Below are 20,535 nucleotides of genomic sequence, written 5' to 3'. Positions count from 1 at the left end.
TAACTGATCCCCCTTATGTGCAATTCTATAGATATATGTGCTATAATCTTCTCTCCCCTAAATGTGAATTCCTTTATATTATATACTCCCCCTCTACCCTAACATAACCTCTCAAGTGAAAATATTCCCTATTTCTATGTGGAGCCCTTAACAGTATTTATAAACCTGTGATTAACCCTCTACTTTTCCCCACTTGTGATGAGAACTATAGTGCCCTTTAACCTTATTTCAAGGATGCACATCATCCATCTGTAGGATCAAATTATTTGTGTTGTTTAACCCCTTTAATATATCCTATATTTCTAATTACTAAAACCTTGTTTTCTCTTATGATCAAATGCTCTCTGAGTATTTTCTGTAAGGGCATTCTCTCTTAGGACTGTATGATCTTAGAAAGTCTTAGAACTTTCTAAGAAACTATTAGAAAGTGTTGCATTCAATACTGATTATATTCACCAGAGAAATCTATACACCCATGTACATGTCACAGATCAGCTGCAGATCTGATCTGTTACCTGTGCTTCAACAGGCTTGCAGTTGTTCTTAGAGAACAAGCAACAGTATAGCACTTACAGCCTCATGGTGTAACACCCAACACTGCAATGAAAAACAAAAAGCCAACCCTTGAAAATGTCTATGTGACGAAACACGTCGGGGGCGGTCCTGTAGTCACACCTTCAGTCTGATTAAGTTTGTTTTTAGACTGACCGGCCGGTTTTGTGGAATTTTCATTTCATATTTTAAACTTTGTTCAAGCGCTTTTTTTATTCAATAAACTATCCTAATTTACTACACCATGGAAGTACTGCCTTTTCTTTCCTGGCGTCGAACGGAAGTTTGACATAGGGACAGCAGTGAACCCTGTGAAGGTCAGGATTGTGAAGAGGATGTCAAACGGCTACCTGCATCTTGGTGGTTTACACTACATGAAAACAGCTGCGGTCCAGTGAGTACATACCCTAAAGGGGATTTCTGCGCTTCCTTCTTTTACATCACAAATTATCACTGAATGGGACACACTTTCTCTTCCTCTGACTGTTTGGATCATCTAGAGTAGTCGGAAGAAGAATGGGAGATCGCACCATTTCAACACATTGGTTGTTATAGACAATTTTTTCTTTTTCTTTTTCACATATTTTTCTACACTTTTTTGGAAACATCAATTTATGACATTTTTATTGTTATTGATATTTGTTGTACTTACACATCAGATGATATATTGAATATCACTTACTTAGAATTTTTGTTGTTTTTCTAGTTTTCTTCACCCATAAGCGCAGGTTTTTGTTTTTCATTGCAGTTGTTCTTACCTCTTTACTTATGTGAGTCTGCTGGCACCTGTGGTTCTACAAGCATGTGCTTTGCTTTTGTTGCACAGAGCTAGCAGCTATGGGTGTCGCCAGGTAGACATGATTCCTAATATACCTTGCTTCTTGCTACTTCCTATCTCTCTCCTTATTTAAATCCTGCTCAGCTCTGCTCCCTTTGCCTGAGCAACACTCCTGTTACCTCCAAGCTCACATCTGTGCCTTTGCTCCTGACCTACTTCCTTGGGTTGATATTTTGTGTACTGACTCAGCTTAGTTCTCCTGATTTATTTTTGTCTACTGCCAGCCCCTGACCTTTGGCCCATTTTCCGGATCTCTATTTTCTATGCTGCCATCTCGCCTTTGCCAGCACTGACTGGAACACAGCCACACTCTCTGTCTCCAGTGTCTACTCTCCACACAAACAGGGTGAACCTGGGGGTAATGACCTAAGGTCAGCATACAGCTAAGTCCAAACCTCCATGAAGGGGTCTCTGGCAGAACACCAGTTGGCCCTTAGACTCCATGCCTTGGGGGATCCTACACCACCTGCACACTTGTAGGCACAATTTATGATGCAGGCAATGAAAAAAATGGTTTCCGTAAACTTCATCACATCACATTATGATAAGATTGGGTTGAGTTTGCAAGGGCTCAAAATAGCATGATATCAACTTTTTGACAGGTTTGCAATTGCTAAAAATCAAAATGACATTTCATGTCATTTCACAATAAATAGAAATGTCAACCAGATCAAGTCATTGTTGAAACCTGGAGATTCATATGGGGAGGAATTTTATTTTTTTTAAATTGTTTTACACTTTCTTTTCTTTATGGGGACATCTGGATCTGGTCAGTGAAGCTGTGCAGCAACAGATCACTTCTAATAGGCACTTAGCCAGCAATAGATCACTATAGATCACTTGAAATCCTGCAAGAATACTCCATGCAATGGCCTGAATTTCAAGCTTTAAAAAACAGGCCTGAACCCAAACATCATCCCTAGACTTGATATAATGTAGTGAGGTCCAGAAAAAAAAATTTGCGCTGTTGTTAACTTCCTGTCAGCCAGAACAAGTCTGTCCATTAACCTCTGACCTCTTTAACTCACAAGGTTTTTACTTGCATAGCTACCACTCTTTTACCAGCAGATGCATCTAAAATATTGACTACTGTGTGCTGTTAGTATTGCATTTTCTAATAAATCATATTATTAAACTGCTTCTCTTCACAGAGTCGAGCATATTTAGAACAGCAAAGTGCCAATATTCCAAAAACTACAATCAATATAAGAGGAGATCTCTTTGAAATTGTTAATTCTCTTGAAGCAGGTAAGATATAAAGTTAGATCATGGTATTTGTTATTAATATTACATTGCACATTGACATAAAATGACATTTAATTTACTTTTACAAAGTTTCTTTGAACTCTTGGAAGGGCAATGGAGAGTTTTCTAAGCATTTAAAAACCAATCCCTTTCATCAGTCTCTTATAAATGGATAAAATTAAGGAGTAAAGTTAAGTGCTGACAAGCAAAGAAAATACTGTATGTGACAATAAACCACACTGGAAGACCATACCAATATGCTTGCAATTGCTGCAGTTTCTGTTCTAAGTTCTCTGTTTATTTTTTTATTATAGCTCAATCTAGGAGACATTTTGACCACAATACTGTTTTAGTCACTGGCATTTCCCTACAATGTAGTAAAAATTTACTTACAGAGGTTAGATGACCATTGCTTTATCCTACCATTATTGTTAAAAATAAAGGTTTCAGCTGCATACATTTGAATTATACCAATGCCAAATACTACCTACAAGACTTTGGAAGTGCAGTCCTGCTCTAACCTGTAAGAGCATTAACAGTGGAACATGTATGGAAATGATTACATTGGGAACAAGCTTACCCTGAGGATGCTCAGCCACTGTTTGAATGTACAATGAAACAGAAACATGAGACATACCCAAGGTGACTGATCACTTTTAATGTGAATTCAGTAACCACTGCAAGGAAAACAAATGGTAAGCAGTTAATTGGTTTATAATTGGAACAAGTGGTGCACATGGCAGGGAAGTTCATCAAATGTGCATTAAAACAAATTATTCAAGCCCTGAGTCCTACCTAGCACTCAAAGGATAATACAAAAGGTACCCAGCCTGTTAATCTCTGAGATAAGCATTTCAGTCAGGTTTGAATTTCCTGGCCAATAGCTGTTGTACCCCTGAAATTGCAAGTATTATCTTTGTTATCAAGAAAAGCATCTTCAGTGCCCTTTTCTGATTTCATTTCACTTTGTTACCTGGCCAAAAGAAAGTGACCGTAACTGGTCACTGAGGCAATCCCACTGGACACAATAATGGCATCTGATGGGGAATCAGGGAAAGTCAAGCTCCAGTGACAAAGTAGAATTGAATTAGAGAGAGGCCAGAAGATAACTTTACAATTATAAAGGCAATACAAGTTAACTGGCAGTGTATACTCTTAGACACAAAATAATTTTGGTTCATTTCAGATGTTTTATTATTTCGTTTTTTTGGGATTTGGGTCTGAAAGTCAATTCAGACGAATGTTTTGTTAATTGCGGATGAGTTAGACGATAACTACAAACAAACCAAGCAGAAAAGTGACATTAAATGTTTATTTTTAATTTTTTTAACTTTTGGCAGTCCACAGGAACAATAAAAAAAATTGTGTGCCATTCCTTTTGGCAATTCATACCAGACCCTTTAGGTCTGGTCCGAATTTTAGAGAGGACCCCAACACTGAAAAAAAAGCATGGATTCCCCACTAAAATGACTTACCAGACCCTTGATCCGGGCAGCAGCCTGGCAGAGCCTGGCAGCATGCACCCCCCCCCCCAAAAAAACATACCAGACCACATGCCCTCGACATGGGTAGGGTGCTTTGCCAGGGGGGGACCACCTGGATAAGAACCTTGTTCTCATGCCAATGAGGACAAGTGCCTCTTCCCCACAACCCTGGCCCAGTGGTTGTGGGGGTCTGCAGACAGTGGGGCTTATAGGAATCTGGGTGCCCCTTTTATAAAGGGGAACCCAGATGCCGCCCCCCCATGTGAATGAGTAAGGTGTAGTTGTACCCCTACTCATTCACTAAGTAAACATAAATAGTAAATAAACACACAACACATGGTTTTGACAATTCCTTTATTAAAATCAAAAACAAAAGAAACAAAGATAAGAATGCACTCAGCAGTACTTCTTGTAACATGCAACTAGCTTGCATGCCTTCAGTGTTGGGGTGGGGGTAAAAAAAAAACAGATACCCGTCCCAAAGCATCAATGGCCAACTGTGATGGTGCCACACACCTGAGTGGAGACCGACTGTTGAGGAGGCTTCCCTTGCAGCTCGTGTCCCTCGACTCTGCCTGAGGATGGGAGGAGGAGTGACAGTGATCTGCACGAGTGCCAAGGATGCAGCATACACTTGTGCCAGGTAGGAAGTCCAGAATCTGGAACTAAGGCAGGTCAGGCAGAGCCGAGGTCAAGCCAGGCCGGCAGTAGGTTGTTTGAAGCACAAGACAGGACCAAGATCCAAACAGAAGCCAAGGGTCAAATCCAGCCTACCTTATGTTGGGACAGTTTGCGATGGGAAATCTCTCTTTTTGTTAGTAAAATGAGGAGGGCTACAAAATCTAACAGGTTTTTATGGCAGCCAGTGGAGGCTTGGATGACAGAGTAACCAGCATGTCTGTGCCGGTCTCATCTCACCCTCCAACAGCCTTGCAGATAGAGTCATCCTGTGACACTTTTGTTCAGATGCTGCCTGCACCTCACCTTTGTGAGTAGATTTTTACTTTTTTGTATCCATTTACAATAAATGATAATGCGGAGGAGAAAGTGCTCTCTTGGTTTTTATTTACAGATGATGTGATAGTTTCCATGACTGTTAAGGAGCAGCCTCACTGTGAGAAGAAATACTACTATTATTATTATTACATATGCTGGATCCTGTGTCAAGATCCTTAGGCATGGGTGTGATCTGTGTTGTTAGAAAGGTTTTTATGACTGCCTTTGTCTTGCTTCACAGTGATGACTGCTACCTTAATTTCTTGTCTTTCTGTCACAGGACCAGAAAGTGAGATTAAGAGGTCTATTCAGAAAGCTGCCAAAGGATCTAACCGTAGCTTCGGCTGATCCTTCGGCTAGCTTCAGCCCCAGGACCCCTTCGGTTCAGTAGAACCGAAGGGGTGCTGTACGGGCTATTCACTATAGCCCGTACAGCTCCCGAACCTGGCCGAGTGGCTCAGTCGAGCCGAACGCATATGCAACGGCTCTGCTGAGCCGTGCTGAAAGTCGGAACTGGCCGAGCGGCCGGCCATTGGCTGGCCGACAGCCTGCTTCTGACAGCTGGGCGAAGCCAGCCGTGATCTTACGGCTGGCTCCGGCCACTTGCAGAGAGATCAGCATCCCTGGTTACCTGCTAACCAGGGACACTGATCTCCAAACAGCTAACTCTCCCTGGCGCCCCAAGAGTCTCCTGCTCCCGGCCGCCAAGGAGAGAAACACTGCTGTTTCTTTTTTTTCTTTATTCTGACACGGAGCGATGTCAGAATAGAGAAAAAAAAAGTAAACTAGCATTGTACCCGCCCTCTGCTGCAGTTCTCCATCAGGTCCATCAGCAGAGGGTGGGTACAATGCTAGTTTACTATTGGCTATTGCAAATTGAAATGGCCAATAGTAATGTAGCAATGCATTTCAATGGGAAATTCTTTTTTTTTCTATTCTGACATCGCTCCGTGTCAGAATAAAGAAAAAGAAAGACACAGCAGTGTTTCTCTCCTGGGCGGCCGGGAGCGGGAGGCTCCCAGAGCGCCTGGGAGAGTTCTTTTTTCTCTTTTTTTTTGACGGTAGCAGAGCCGCTGGACAATAGGAAGATATTGGGCGGAGCTAGCTGTCACTGCTAGCTCCGCACAATAATTTTCTATTTACTTTTTTAACTCTTTTTCTGTTCTGCTCGGTCCCTCTGTCGGCCGAGCCGAAGCAATGTGAAGCAAGCCAATGTACAGCTGATTTCAGCCGATGTACAGCTGAAATCAGCCGTACCAGCCTGAAGTGAATAGCCGAACAGTGTTCGGCTCACTTCACTTCAGGTCGGTCATAGACCCCTAAATCTTACTAATGGGGTTACAAAGAAAAGCTTGAACAAGGTATTTTCTTTGCCCAGCTGTATCCCTCAAATTTTTTTTGGTTGGCCTTGATATGAAATAGCTAACAAATAATGATTAACATTTTTGAATTCTAGGAAAGCAAAGTTAAAAATAACAAAGAGAAAGGTGTATTTTTAAGTAAACTAAAACCAAATAGGAAATGTTTTTAAATACATTAAACAGATACTGTAGCAATTATATACCCTATTAGAACAAAGTCCATAGGAATAAAAAAAAAAGCCTATGTGGATGAACAGGAAAGTTTTAGATATTATAATGCAGAAAAGGGGAACATTTAAATCTCTAATGGTGGTGCTACTTCATTAATGAAAAATTATGAATGGAACAAAAACTGTAAAAAGATAAGTTAGAGAAGACTGAAGGTAAAAAATAGATTTCTAGAGATACTGAATTTCTTAAATGTCTACTAAATATTAAAATTCTAAGAAGAAATAATCTGGTAATATAGGACCTCTTGACATTTGGGGAATGTAATTGTAGAAGGGAAAAAACTGGACTGCTAAATACTATACATTTTATTTGTTTTACATTATTATTATTATTATCATTATTATTTCAGGTTTGCTTGTTCTAGCTATAGCAGTTTCTGTTTGAATCATACACTGTTTCTGAATACTAATTTTTAACTTTTATTTTTTTTGTATTATTATTACATAGTGAGAAAGAATACTATTCAGCATTCTGAATAAGATACCTATTTTACCCTTTTATTCTATGACATTTTTAAGGTCAAACAGATAATGTTGAAGATATTCTTTGACTTTCGTAATAGAATTACATAATAGAACCAGAGTTTACTGGCTCAAGAGGCTGCTTTTACAAAAGTGTAGAATCTCCTGCATGGCAATACTTATTAAATGTAACAAAGCTTGATTATAGAGAAATTCAATAAGGACCTTTAAAATGTCCTTGCTAGAGAGGATATTGCAAATTTTCTAAAAAATTAAATACAGAAAAAATGTCCAGCAAGAATCACTGTAAAGAGCAAAGACTATTGACGTTAATTATACAGGGATTAGAATATTATGTAATTGCCCTTTCATAAATTCAATTTAACTGGAAATAAATTAATTTCAATATCAGTTTATTACAATAAAACAATTTATTACAATAAGACTTCAAATGAGCTAATGTATCACAATAGGGATGGTTACGCAACAGAAATAGAATTGCTGCTCTTAACGGGTACTTTCAGGAAATAATTACTCTGGGCCAAATTAGTTGAACCTTTTAGAGTATCAATGTGGAAGGGTCCACACTGCTTTCAGCACCTCAACTGTACTTTGCTCCTGTAAGCTTCAATTCACTTAGTGGTCTGGGGTGAGTTATATGTGACAATTTGCATAAAAGAAAATCTAGCAAGGTTTTGGGTTAAGAGTTAAGTTTATACAGCATGGATCACACTACATTGGATGCACAGGATCAACCAACATGATATGTTTTTGGGCAGCTCCACAGCTCTTCTGCTAGGAGAAACCATAGAAACCAATAGGCAGCCCTAATATGAAAGCTGCAGACAGTGTTCTGCTTGCCATGCCACAATGCCTTGTCCACTCACCATGAAGTGTGAATTGAGTCATTTGGCTCAGTACACACTTGAAGAAAGAGTCTTTGCTGGACACATGGCAGGGATCAAAACCACCTACCAAGCACCTATTATATACCCAAAAGTACATTAGTGTGAATAAGCTCTATGTTGTTGTCCATGACACAACTTTCACAGAACATTAGGGGTTTATGACAAGTAGAAACAGAAGAAGTGGTTTCCTTTCAGCCTCTCTCTCTATAACTGATTGAAATTGCATACAATCTGCCTTAACAAATCAGGTAGGAAAGAGGATGGGGGTGTGGCTTGGAGGAGTAAATAAAGGACAAATAAATGAATTGACTTTAATGCATTTTTTTAGCTGTGCTATTTTTCTAAAAAATATTATTAATCAAACAGTTTTTTCCTATTTTTTAATATTTTGTTCACACTAAGTGAGGCGTTAGGCACACATATGTGATAGAAATATATAGCCGTACCTGTCCTCTAAAAAACAATATATAATATGTGTGGGTGCACTTAGTAAGAAAGTATATTACTGCCGTAAAAAAGTCACACAGCAAAAATGTAAAAAGTGCTTCAGACATTCACGGACAAAAACTGAAAAAGGTTCAGTCATGAAGGGGTTAAATATAGAAAAGAAAACAGTTTCTGTTATAGTGGTTTTATACTGGAACTCCTGTACTTTGATTTATTCCCTTGTTGCTAATTGGAGGCTAGCAGTGGATGTAAAAATATTGCTGTGGTGATGTCTTCGAATAAATAAAAGTGGTGTATCTCTGGGGTCCCTCCTCATCCGCACCCAGGGATTCTGGGGATTTGTGGAAGCCATATTTGGAAGTTGATATAGCAGGTATTGATCAAATTGTAGCCCTCTCCTGAGGAAGCGGATTACCATGAAACACATTGAGAAAGCAAGAAATATCTTCTGCTTTACTTGTTGAACAACAAATATAGCAAAGTATTTGAGGAAGATCTTTACACGTCTCTATGAAGTATGAGAAATGTTAGAATGAAAAGGAAAATGAATGACAAGATGGGGCTACATATATAGGATGTAAAAAATTATTTTTTAATGTTTACATTTTAAGTGACTGACACTGAATTGTCATTTTAAGATATGTAAATAAAGATTTTGATTTCATATTGCTGTACTAGCTTACTTTTTGAAGTACCTTAAAAGTCAGACAACATTTTTGTATTATTATTCAGTTCTGATGTTGCCTGTCGACTGGGCTACAGACTACCACAGTCTGGTTCTTTTCCTGTTCAGCTGCCATCTGCCCAGGTGTGTCTGAGGGCCACACACTACTGCACCCAGCAGTAAAGTTCATCACTCCTTCCAGGGTGCTCTGGTGAATATCTGGTGTGTGTGCTAAGATTCTGCACCTCTTCCATTTTAAGGGGCACAATATGCAGATACCACAGAGGGTCCCCATTAAAAATTTTCCATGACAATCTGGTTCTCTCTGCTCTTCAGAAATGGCCTTTTTAACCCATTAAAACCATTATTTTCCCTACTCTCACCTACAAAGTGGTATTATTATTATTATTATACAGGATTTATATAGCCGAAAGAACTCTCTGTAGCCTTTATCACCTCTGTGAGGCTAGTGTCTAAGCCCTATTTTGCAAGTGGTGTTTAGGCCTAGAACTTTCTTTTTTTAAAGGTATTACCCAGATTGCACCGCTGATCATTTCCATGTTTGCTTAAACAGTGCAGGGACAGCCTTACAATGAAATAAATAAATACAAATAATAAAATAATGTAAAAAAATTAAACCTGTAAGTATAAAAAATACTGTTTAAAAAAACATGAAAAACCTACTAACTAGCATGCAGAACCCCTGCCTCTCATGTTATGCTTCTTTAACCTTGTTTTCCCAAATGTAATGGCATCCTGCAAACTGGGAGGAAAGGGAGAAGGGTTCAACAGCCCCCATAATTGGAAATGCTGCTTATCACTGAGGGCGTGCTTTTAATATTTCCCATATTATAAAAAGAAAATTAAAAAATCAAACCAGGTCTTGTCACTCCCTTAACATGTGTCTGGACAGTGAAAGGAAAAGCAGCACATGAACAAGCTCATCTCTGTCATTTGGCTCTCTCCTCCGATCATCATGTTTCTTGTTAGAGTCAAGCACTGCAGCACAACTGACTGGCGTCTTGTGTTGCTTCTTCTTTTCCCAAACTGACCTCTGCTTTATAGGAAATTGTAATACCAATACCTAATATCTGGTGAAATTCAGTAACCTGTACTGCTTGCATTAAAAAAAAAAGTACATGTAATGAGAAATTAATGAATAAGGAGCTCCATTAATCTGTGTCTTTTATATCTGCCAGGAGTTTAAATATTAGACATTAGCATCTGTATCAAGTATGGCAGCATTAATGCCCAGCAGTATTTGCAAAGCCAGTCCAAGATCTACATTCAAAATGATGGATAAAGGGATTGTATAAATGTTAGCTGTAACAGTAATATTTTTCATGGTGATCATAGTGCGGATTGCCTAGGAATCAGCAGTGATCTTACAGGTAAACACCACTGACATGAAGTCCAGAAATCATTTGTGATTAAAGTAAACCATACATACTGTAACTGGTGCATCACTGATTGATTTATACAAAAAATGCTAACTCTTTGTATTTCATGCCTAGAAAAAACAAGAGAGAAACGATGCAGTGCCCGAAGGATCCTGATCCTCCTCTTTGCTGCTGGAGTTGTCACAGGAACAGCTGTAGGAGTTTACATATTAGGTATGATTATAACAAATTTGATTTTTAGTGGTTGCCGAGTAGAGAGAAAATTCAAGAGATATATTGATGGTGATGGTGCCTAATTCCCATATCTATATGCAATCCTATTGGATGCATTATAACTTAAGCCATGGCAAGTATAATAATGAATACATACCATAATTATTCATAATTTTTTTGCCAATGAATGATTATGGAGAAATTATAAACCATTTGTATTCAATTTTTTTCTATTTATTTGAATTAGTGTTTCCTCTTTGGGTAGCACAGTGGCATAGTGGTTCGCGCTTCTGCTTTGTAGCACTGAAGGTCCCTTGTTCGAGTCCCGTCTGGTCATTATCTAGGAGTTGCATGCTCTTGTTGTGCTTGCATGTGTTTCCTCCAACACTCCAAAGCACTGTACCACTGAAGGTCCCCGGTTCTAGTCCCGCCAGGTCATTATTAAGGAGTTTGCATGCTTTTGCTATGCTTGCATGTGTTTCCTCCCATACTCCAAAGACCTGCTGGAAGGTTAATTCGCTCCTGTCTAAATTGACCCTGTATGCATGTGAGACAGGGACCTTAGATGGTAAGCTCTTTGAGGGCAGGGACTGATGTGAATGTGCACTGAGTAAATTGTTGGCGCTAAATAAATAACAATAATAAATATAAATTGTGCTGTTAACAAAGTGAAAGGCCCAATCTAACCAAGTAGGAACTCTAGAAAGACACATTTAACCGACACCGGGACTTAAAACACTGTGCATGGAGTCAAGGGAAGATAAACTTCAAACAAGCAAGACTTCCCTCAATGAGTACCTGAAAGCAATTTAAACCATAACAATATAGAAAGGTGTGGCAGACCAAAAAGGATGAAAGAGTCCTAGATACTTTAATAGTTCATCAATTGGTCCTATCAAACTTCCAAAGTGTTTCAGAAGCCAAAGCACCCCCCCCTTTACCAGAGCTACTGTACAAGACAAATACAAAATCAAATAAGTAGAATTTTGCATATACAGTATATGAATATAAAGTACATGTTATTAAAGTGATGCACTTTGATAACAAGTTGTTTATAATCATATATGCAGTATATACTGTACATATTAAGATGCAAACTTCCTCTTTTTTTTTTTTTTTCAAGAATACATTTTTATTCGTTTCATCACATACAAATAAATTGCATAATAATAACAATAGCATCTACATTTAACAACTATCTCCTATCTAAAATTGCTTATTTAATTATAAGTGGGCAAATATAAAATAGAAGCTCATCCTTATGATCAATTACAATAAGCTAGCCCTTCATCATTACTTATACAACTATGAAACAAGAAACAAAAGGCATTATATTATCTAAAATTTCATTCCCTTCCCAATCCAACACCTTGCTCGTACCCTTTTTTGTTAGAAACCTATCATACCCACTCCTACATCCATTTCCCAGAGTTTGGGCCGCATGGGGTCGAACCAGTCCATATGTGGCAGACTCCCTCCCCCTTCCGATTTTCTTTTAACCAAGATGTCATACTTCAGGTGAGCCCCAGAAGTGCCCCAGGTATACTGTAACAACATAGATCTTAATCTATTGAAATATAATCTGGGGATCTTTACCGGGGTCATCTGAAATATGTAAAGAAATCTTGCGAGGATGTCCATCTTAAATAGTGTCATCCTCCCTATCCAGGAGTGTTTACGTTTCCTCCAGGCCTCCATTCGTACTTGTGTCGTCTCCAGGAGGGGTATATAGTTAAGTTCATATAGTTTTCTTACATCTGCAGATATTTTTATTCCCAGATAGTTTATCGCTTCTAGGGCCCAAACGAATGGAAAACTGGACCTCAGAATCTCCCGTTCCCCCTGAGGGAGAGTAATATCTAGGAATTGAGATTTACTAGCATTGGTTCGATAATTGCTAAATTGTTCTATCTCCCCAGGACCAGCGGAAATGCTATCCTAGGGTTTGTATATAATAACAGGTCATCCGCAAAGATACTTAATTTATGTATTTTCGCCTTGATGTTCACTCCCCTTATATCTGTATTCTGACGTATTGCCACAGCTAGGTGTTCCATAGCTATAATATACAGTAAGGGGGAAAGTGGACACCCCTGCCGTGTCCCATTGGTTATTTTTACTGGGTCTGATAATATCCCATTCACACGTACTCGGGCCCTAGGGGCTGAGTATAGTGCCATAATTTTTTGAGTGTGGTATCCCTATCTGATCAAGCGATGCCTTCATGAAATCCCAATCGAGCCTAATAAAGGCCTTCTTGGAGTCCTTCCAATTTTATGATTATGTTTTATATTTGTCTTGGAGCCCTGATGATGGGTGAATGTTTTGGCTGTTTTATTTAACCAATTTATGGACAATTAAACTATTGTGGACACTTTCACTTTTTTAGGTCTGGCAATAATTTTTATATTCTTATGGCTTGAGAAACCAAATAGAAAAACAGTGCATTCAAACTGCATCCCAGACTACCAATTGAGTGACTTTAATATACCGTAAGTCCTGGTCCTCATCCACTGCAACCGGCTTCCCCATTTTTTAAATCTATACTATTTCCTAAGCATTTTTATCAATGAAAAGCCCATTATTACACTCTAACAAAACGCTAGCATTGTGTACCCCCATTTAAGCATAGCCCTCTTTCTGGGGACAAATATACAGAGACATTTCTGTTAAAAAGCTTGTTTTACACAAACCAACATGTCATTTGTATTCATTGGTCCATCATTAAAAGATTTTTTTTTCTCAATCAATTTCTGCAGTCCCCACTACCAGGACTTACTAAAGCAAACTGCAACTTACAGAAATTCACAAGCACTTTGCTATATTTCCCTTGTGTCTGAGAACACATAGAGGTAAAATATGAACTAATAAGGAGCTCTGTAAGCACATTATGCAAATTTCCTATTTAGAATAAAATATTCATAACGAAAGAACTAAAGTCACAAGTCTTTTTTATGGCTGATATATATTTATGCTACTTGGAAGCAATTAAACTATGCTGCAGGCAAAAGCGTAAAATACGCTTACAGTATTCAGTTACACTACTGATGAGCGTATATATCCTGCATTGCATAAAAGGTTTGCATTAAAATGCTTAAAATTAAAGGCTGTTTGAAATAGGGAATTCTCATTCCATCAGCATCAGATCTTATAATAAGCTCTTTATTCAGAAATATATGTATGCCAATAACCCTATGTTTAATTTAAAGGAAATAATAGGTTTTTAATAGTCTCCAATCTACCACTTGATGCACTGTACTCAGACATATGTCATGCTGTTACTAATATGCAATGGACTGTGCTATGCTAAACGGACAAAAGAGCAGAATATAAATTAATTTTAAGGCTAAATGATAAATCTATAACAGTTTTCATTCCCTAATTCCTCCTGATAACTGAATAGCAGCTTTCACTTCAATACTCCCCAGTTTTGCTGCTGTGTTCCATAGAGAGTGGCAAATTCTACACAGTAGTCCTCTACTCTTACTCTGGGTTGAATGATGCCCATCATCATCCAACACCTTTCTCTGTGCCCGGGCAGTCATGGACAAACACTGTGTAGTGCTTTAGACAACCGGTGGCATCATCAGAATGCAGAATGCTTTCAGTGTGGGCATTTATGGTAGTGGTGACTAAGTCTAATTAACCCACCCAATAACACCCACTGAAAATAATTGACACTGGTCTACTAGCAGCATAATGATGATAGGAGCAGCACATGTCACAGCTGTGCAATGTGTGTGTGCTATTCTAATCCACCTTCAGCCTTGCACTGGATGAGAGATGTGGAGGAGACATGAACGACACTTTGGAGTGCCTTTACAGGTCAGTTGAGGGCAAAAAAGCAGAAAATATAAAGTTTAGAAAAAGAAATGTACACTTTCTAAAACTATAACAGTTTTTTTTTTAAACACAATGTTTCTCTTATATTTTAGTAAAAAATAGTTATGTGTTAATTTTATGAATCAACATCAGTATTGATATTAGTACTAGCAAATTTCAAAGTAATATAACATCTGCTGCATGTCACAGTGTAGTACATTGTCCATAAAAAGCATTATGCTAAATGGAAAGTCATACAAAGGCAGAAGCTTTTGCTTTCCTTTCATATATGAAAGCCACCTTGATTTAGGGACATAGGGTCTCCAAGTTCCAGTGAAATTAATGTCAAGTTCTACATCTTAGCTCACCCTCCTCTTCAGTGAAATAAGCTACCAGTATCCCTTTAGACAGAGGTTTAGGGCGCATCCTCCTGAGATATTATCAGTGGTAGGCCTGTTTTTTTTTAAAAGAAATGGTTGTGCCCCCTAAATGCTAGCTTGGTATTGCTTGGAGCTCTTTCATGTCTCCAATGTCCGTAAAAAGGAAGTAAGGAATGGGGAAATTATATGACATGCTGCTACCCCCTGTCCCAGTAAACAAAAAAATCTTATTTTTTTTATTAAGTTTAGCAGGAAAATATAAATATTTTAAGATAACTATTGTTTTTACTTTTCAGTATCTGTTTTAGTTTAAGGGTTGTTCCAGTTTCACTGGGTGAGGAAAAGCCACAAGAGCCTCTGCTTACACATATTCCTGCATCTCCTTGTTTAGGCTATGTTCACACCATGTCCGGACCAAATCTGGAGCAGATCTGCAAACGTTTTTGCCGTGGTTTTGACGCCTTTTTTAGCTTAAAATGGGCTTTCAGGCGCAGTCCAGTGCGTTCCAGCACATTTGTATGCATTTGTATGCATTTGTATGCGTTCCAGTGTGTTTTAAAACAGAGAAAATTAAACAAGCGGTATTTTTTTTGTCTGTGCTGGTGTGAACAGAGCCCAGAAATACCATAGGGATACATTGGGATGCTTTTATGGCCCACGAACAAACTGTTCTGGTCTGGGCATGGTCCAGACGTGGTGTGAACAAGCCCTTAAAAGGCATCAGAATTTTCATTGAGCTGTTGTTTTAAGAATAGGCCACAAACTTTTTGTTCTTTCTGTTGAAACACCAGCCTGATGCTAATGGGCCTATCTGCAGGTTTTAATATAAGAATGGGCCACACATTCACCAGAACACTTAGTATAGGCATAACTGACCATGATGGTGTACCAGATTCTGCTAGGCAGAGGCAGATAAGCAGCTCCAACCCTATTGGATACGATCATTGGAGTAGACTCATTACTGACAATTACTGGAGGAGTAAATGTTTGACCATCTCTAGAATAAACAATTCATAAACAATTGTGGATGTAAGGCCGTGATCTGTTTTCCCTCAAGGCAGAACATTTTTCAAGTACTTAGGTCAGATAGCAAGCAAGTTAATGTCAAGGCAAAGGGAGATGAAATGAGTGGCAAAGATGAAGATTGCCAGAATGTCTTATCTCAGGTGAGAAAAAAGTGAGAAGGATGTGTTCTCTAACATGCCCATTTGATGTCCCCCAGGATATGTCCAGCAACCAGCATCTGCATGCTATCATAGGCATTGGATTGTGCCTATTTAACTAATTTTTTACAAGGCAGATGGATTTCCAGTTTGCCTTACAGCCCAAAAGTGTTTGCACACCCCGCTAAGGAGAACAGTTATATTAGTCAATATGGTACAACACCAGTGGCGTAACCAGAGTTATGGCGCCCGGGGCAGAATTTTTTTTTTCGCCCGTCCCCCCCATATTATATAAACATCCACTAGAACTGTACCCCCCACTTCATTTATCATGTGAATTTTACTTGAGTGTCAAAACATGTTTTAAATATAAATGCAGGCCCCATATCCCAAAACATTCAGAGAGAAATACAAATAACCATTAAAATCTATATATTGCTTTACACACATTAGTCTGTGTATATGCTGGTGGTATTAAGTGGCAAATTCTGACTGGTAATAATGAAACCTGCATCATTTATGTCTTTATGTTTTAATTGGTTTTCCTTGACAGCTTGTTTGGCAATGCACCCTACAGAGATCTTGTAGACCTTTACACTGAGGTAGCCAAAGCTCAGACATTCCTCCCTGGAAAAAGTATGCATAATTAATAAAAGCTTTACTGTGTGATTTATTACCAACATTATCTATAATTAATTAGGATCTTAACAGCTACAAGATAGCGTTCATTTCTCATTTAAATTTGAAGTAGTAAGTGCAATTTTATGACAGGGCTACTTATGATATTTACCCTTTAAAAATGAAAAACTATGCTTCAGAAAATAACATGCTAGTTTGTCCCAGATTGTGTAAAAGAATTTGCAGGGATTAGTAACTGTGACTACCATAATGAGTAGAAATCATAGGAGAGGAGGAATAATGTCTTGTAGAAGGAGATGATTAGGTAACCTTTGTCATCTTGTAACTGAAAAATCCATTTGTTTTCACCAATCTTATCAACAACTGTCAACTGTTAATGTCTCAGAATGATTAGAGGACTCGAGAAAGAGAACTTTCATTTTATTGCTTTTAATGTTTGCAGTGCAGTATTTGATGAAGCCCCTCATTTACCAAGGTTCCATTTCATTACAAGATGCTGAGGTGACTTCTCGATGCAATGACACTGACAACGAAGTGACTACTGTTCCACAAAGAAAAGGTTTGTGAAGATATTATTACTAATTAACCATCATGTGTGTATCGCTGTAAAATTAGTTAATGTGCTTTGGCTTATTTTTCACAATCAGAAAGATGGAGCATGAATTTTAGTTTATCAAAGAAAATATACCTAAAGGCCTTAAATTAATAAGGCAAGGGGGCGTGGTCTCGCCGCGATCTGACATGGCCGCTTGATACCGGAGCTCCACATCAGGGTCATATACGTCAGCTACTCACTGCATCCTCGGAACCGTTCGACTCCCAGCCGGTTTAGTCTCCTATCCATTCGGACGAGATGTCTAGGGGTGGTAAGAAGCAGAAGGGACCGAGGAAACTGACGGATTACTATCCGCGGCCTGAGCCGCGTCATAGACAAAATGGCGCCGGCGCAGTAATCACCTCAGTCCCTCTAGCCACTCCTGACAGCAGCTCTGACTCAGAAATGGAAGCTGGTGGCAGCCAGGGAGCTCTTCACACTACTGATCAATCTAAACGGCCTGCCAGCTCCCCCCTCAGCTCACCACAGACTAAAGAGCCTGTTAATAAGAAAAAATCATTAGCCTCAATGGATTCCAATGCACCTGTTAGTTCTCATGCACAGTCCTTACAAGATATGCCTGTCACAGACAACCCAGCATCTGAAGCCTGTATTAAATACATGTTACTGTCACTGCGCTCTGAGCTACAGCAAGACCTCAAATCTTCTATTACTGTGCTCCAAACGCAAATATCAGATTTAGACACACGCACAGACCGCACTGAAACGCTCCTCACCAATTATGCGGCTGCTTATAATGAAATGGTAGATGCCCACACTGATCAGATTATCCTCCTTCAGAAATTGCAAGCAAAAGTCGTAGATCTAGAAGACAGATCTCAACGAAACAATGTTAAATTTAGGGGGATTCCTGAAGCGGTGGGACTTGGAGAACTTCCAGAATATCTCCATCAACTCCTTCACGCGCTACTACCTACCTGCTCAAGCTCTGAATTATTGATTGACAGAGCGCACAGACTGCACAAACCTAACCATTTGCCAGCATCTGTCCCCAGAGATGTAATTGCTCGCATCCATTTCTTTCATACCAAAGATAAACTGATGATGGCATCTAAGCAATCTCCTGTGCTTCCGGAACCATACTCCCATATTTCACTCTACGCTGACATCTCGGCCGCCTCAGCTCAACAACGTATCGAATTTGCCATTGTTACCAAGGCTCTACGTGATAACCAGATCTCGTATAGATGGGGCTTTCCGACGAGACTTCTGGTTTCCCATCAAAACAAAGTGATACCGATCCTCACTCCACCAGATGGTGTTCGTATCCTCAAGTCGTGGGGCATTACGATTGCTGTACCCTCTTCTGCGTCTACGCTTCAATCAACACGTAAAGTTCCCATGGACTGGGCTTCCCGTTGAAATTTCGGTGCTTAAGCAGTACATGCTGAATCTTCTACCCTCCTGAAGTGAAGGTTTCTTCGACAGTGATGATCCTGCTGTGACTCCTCTTTGAAGTGTTACTTACCCCCTGGTTAAAGTGTGCCATGCACACGACACGTTCGTTCGGTTTTTCAGTTATTTGTTATTTATGTATATCCTTTTTTCTCTTTTTTTCTTTACCATGTAGGCTACCTCTTGAATGGCATCAGTTTCGAGTTTGTTTTGTGCTACAACTCATACGATCAGTTTACTATACTGAATGGCTCACCATGTGGTCCCTTATAGAAAAGGAGCGTCTATTGTTCAGGTTTCCGTGGTATAACTGTTATTCTCTTGTTACTAGTTATATGCCAATGCAACATCTCTGGGCATTTTGTGCTCTACAATGTCCTTAAAAATGACTTCACTTAACGCCAAAGGGCTGAATAGCCCTCACAGAAGGGCTATGCTCTGGAGAGAAGCTACCTCCTTGCATAGTGATATATTATGCGTTCAGGAGACCCACTTCTGTAAACACAATCCCCCTCTTTGTAAAGAACAGAGGTTTCCGCGTTCCTTTTTTCGCAAATTCCACAAAGGCCTTTTGATAGCGATTAGGGACGCGGTGGCCTTTGATCAGCATGATATCCTTGTAGACCCTGAGGGCAGGTTTATCATACTAGTGGCGACCATTGATCACTGCCTTTTCACTATAGTTAATATATACGCACCAAATACTAACCAAAAACAATTTATTACAGCAGTACTCAAGCAGATTACTGATATGCGCAAAGGTCACCTTATCATCTGTGGGGACTTTAATGAAATACTTGACCCGACCATTGATTCAACCAATATAAACAGAAGAAGCAATCGCTCCCTTTCTTCCATTCTCAATACTCACGAATTGTATGATGCCTGGAGATGTTTGCACGGGACTGAAAGGGACTATACCTATTTCTCCCATACCCAGAATTCATATTCTAGATTGGACATGTTTCTCATGGACAAATTCACTCTACAACAAGTTGCTAAGGTGGAAATTGGGTTGATAACATGGTCGGACCATGCTCCTACCTCACTCACTCTCTTTCCAGCCGCCCCTCCTCATATCTCTCCCACATGTAAATTCAACCCTAGCTTACTTTCTAATCCCGATCACAGAGAACTTGTCCAATCTGAACTGAAAGCCTTCTTTGATATCAACGCTTCTACTGCTAGTAACCACACCATTGTATGGAATGCTCATAAAGCCTTTATTAGAGGACTGCTTATTAAACTGGGGGCACAGGAGAAACGACGGCGTAATAGTGCTGTGAAGGCTCTGTTAGACCAGATTCGCAATTTAGGATCCATAAATAAATTGGCCCCTAACCCTTACAACTCTGTTACTTTAACCTCTCTTAGACACGAACTTAGCCTCCTCCTAACGTCTCAATACGATTTCATGATTAAACGGCTCAATCTGAAGTACTATTCCCAAGGTAATAAACCTGGAGCATTCATAGCCAAACAATTTAAAAGTCGCAAAGCAAACGTAAACATTTCTTACATTCTAGATAGTACTGGGAATAGACTTTATAATCCCCTTGATATAGCCAACCGGTTCAGTGAGTACTACTCATCGTTGTACAACCTGCAGGAATCCCCATCTTCCCCCTCACCGTCTAATGCAGAGATACAAAAGTTTTTAGCCTCCCTATCACTCCCTTCTGTCCCCACAGATTTACTAGATGGACTTCAAACCCCGTTC

General features: G+C 39.3%; 1 protein-coding gene across 1 annotated transcript in view; it reads left to right on the top strand.

Annotated features, from left to right (window-relative positions):
• Window positions 1–796: 796 nt before the first annotated feature.
• TMPRSS5 (transmembrane protease, serine 5) overlaps window positions 797–20,535 on the top strand; it is a 49,984-nt gene continuing 30,245 nt past the window's right edge. Inside the window, exons 1-5 of the mRNA XM_018569182.1 lie at window positions 797–802; window positions 2,542–2,638; window positions 5,396–5,449; window positions 10,702–10,800; window positions 17,247–17,363. Of these exons, the coding sequence (XP_018424684.1) occupies window positions 797–802; window positions 2,542–2,638; window positions 5,396–5,449; window positions 10,702–10,800; window positions 17,247–17,363 (373 nt within the window). The remainder of the gene's footprint in view (window positions 803–2,541; window positions 2,639–5,395; window positions 5,450–10,701; window positions 10,801–17,246; window positions 17,364–20,535) is intronic.

Source organism: Nanorana parkeri, unplaced genomic scaffold (genome assembly GCF_000935625.1).
Source record: "Nanorana parkeri isolate BGI_ZX_2015 unplaced genomic scaffold, ASM93562v1 scaffold1297, whole genome shotgun sequence".
Lineage (NCBI taxonomy): Eukaryota > Metazoa > Chordata > Amphibia > Anura > Dicroglossidae > Nanorana > Nanorana parkeri.
The sequence above is the reverse complement of the archived record's forward strand: the minus strand, read 5'-3'. Positions and strand labels throughout refer to the sequence as shown.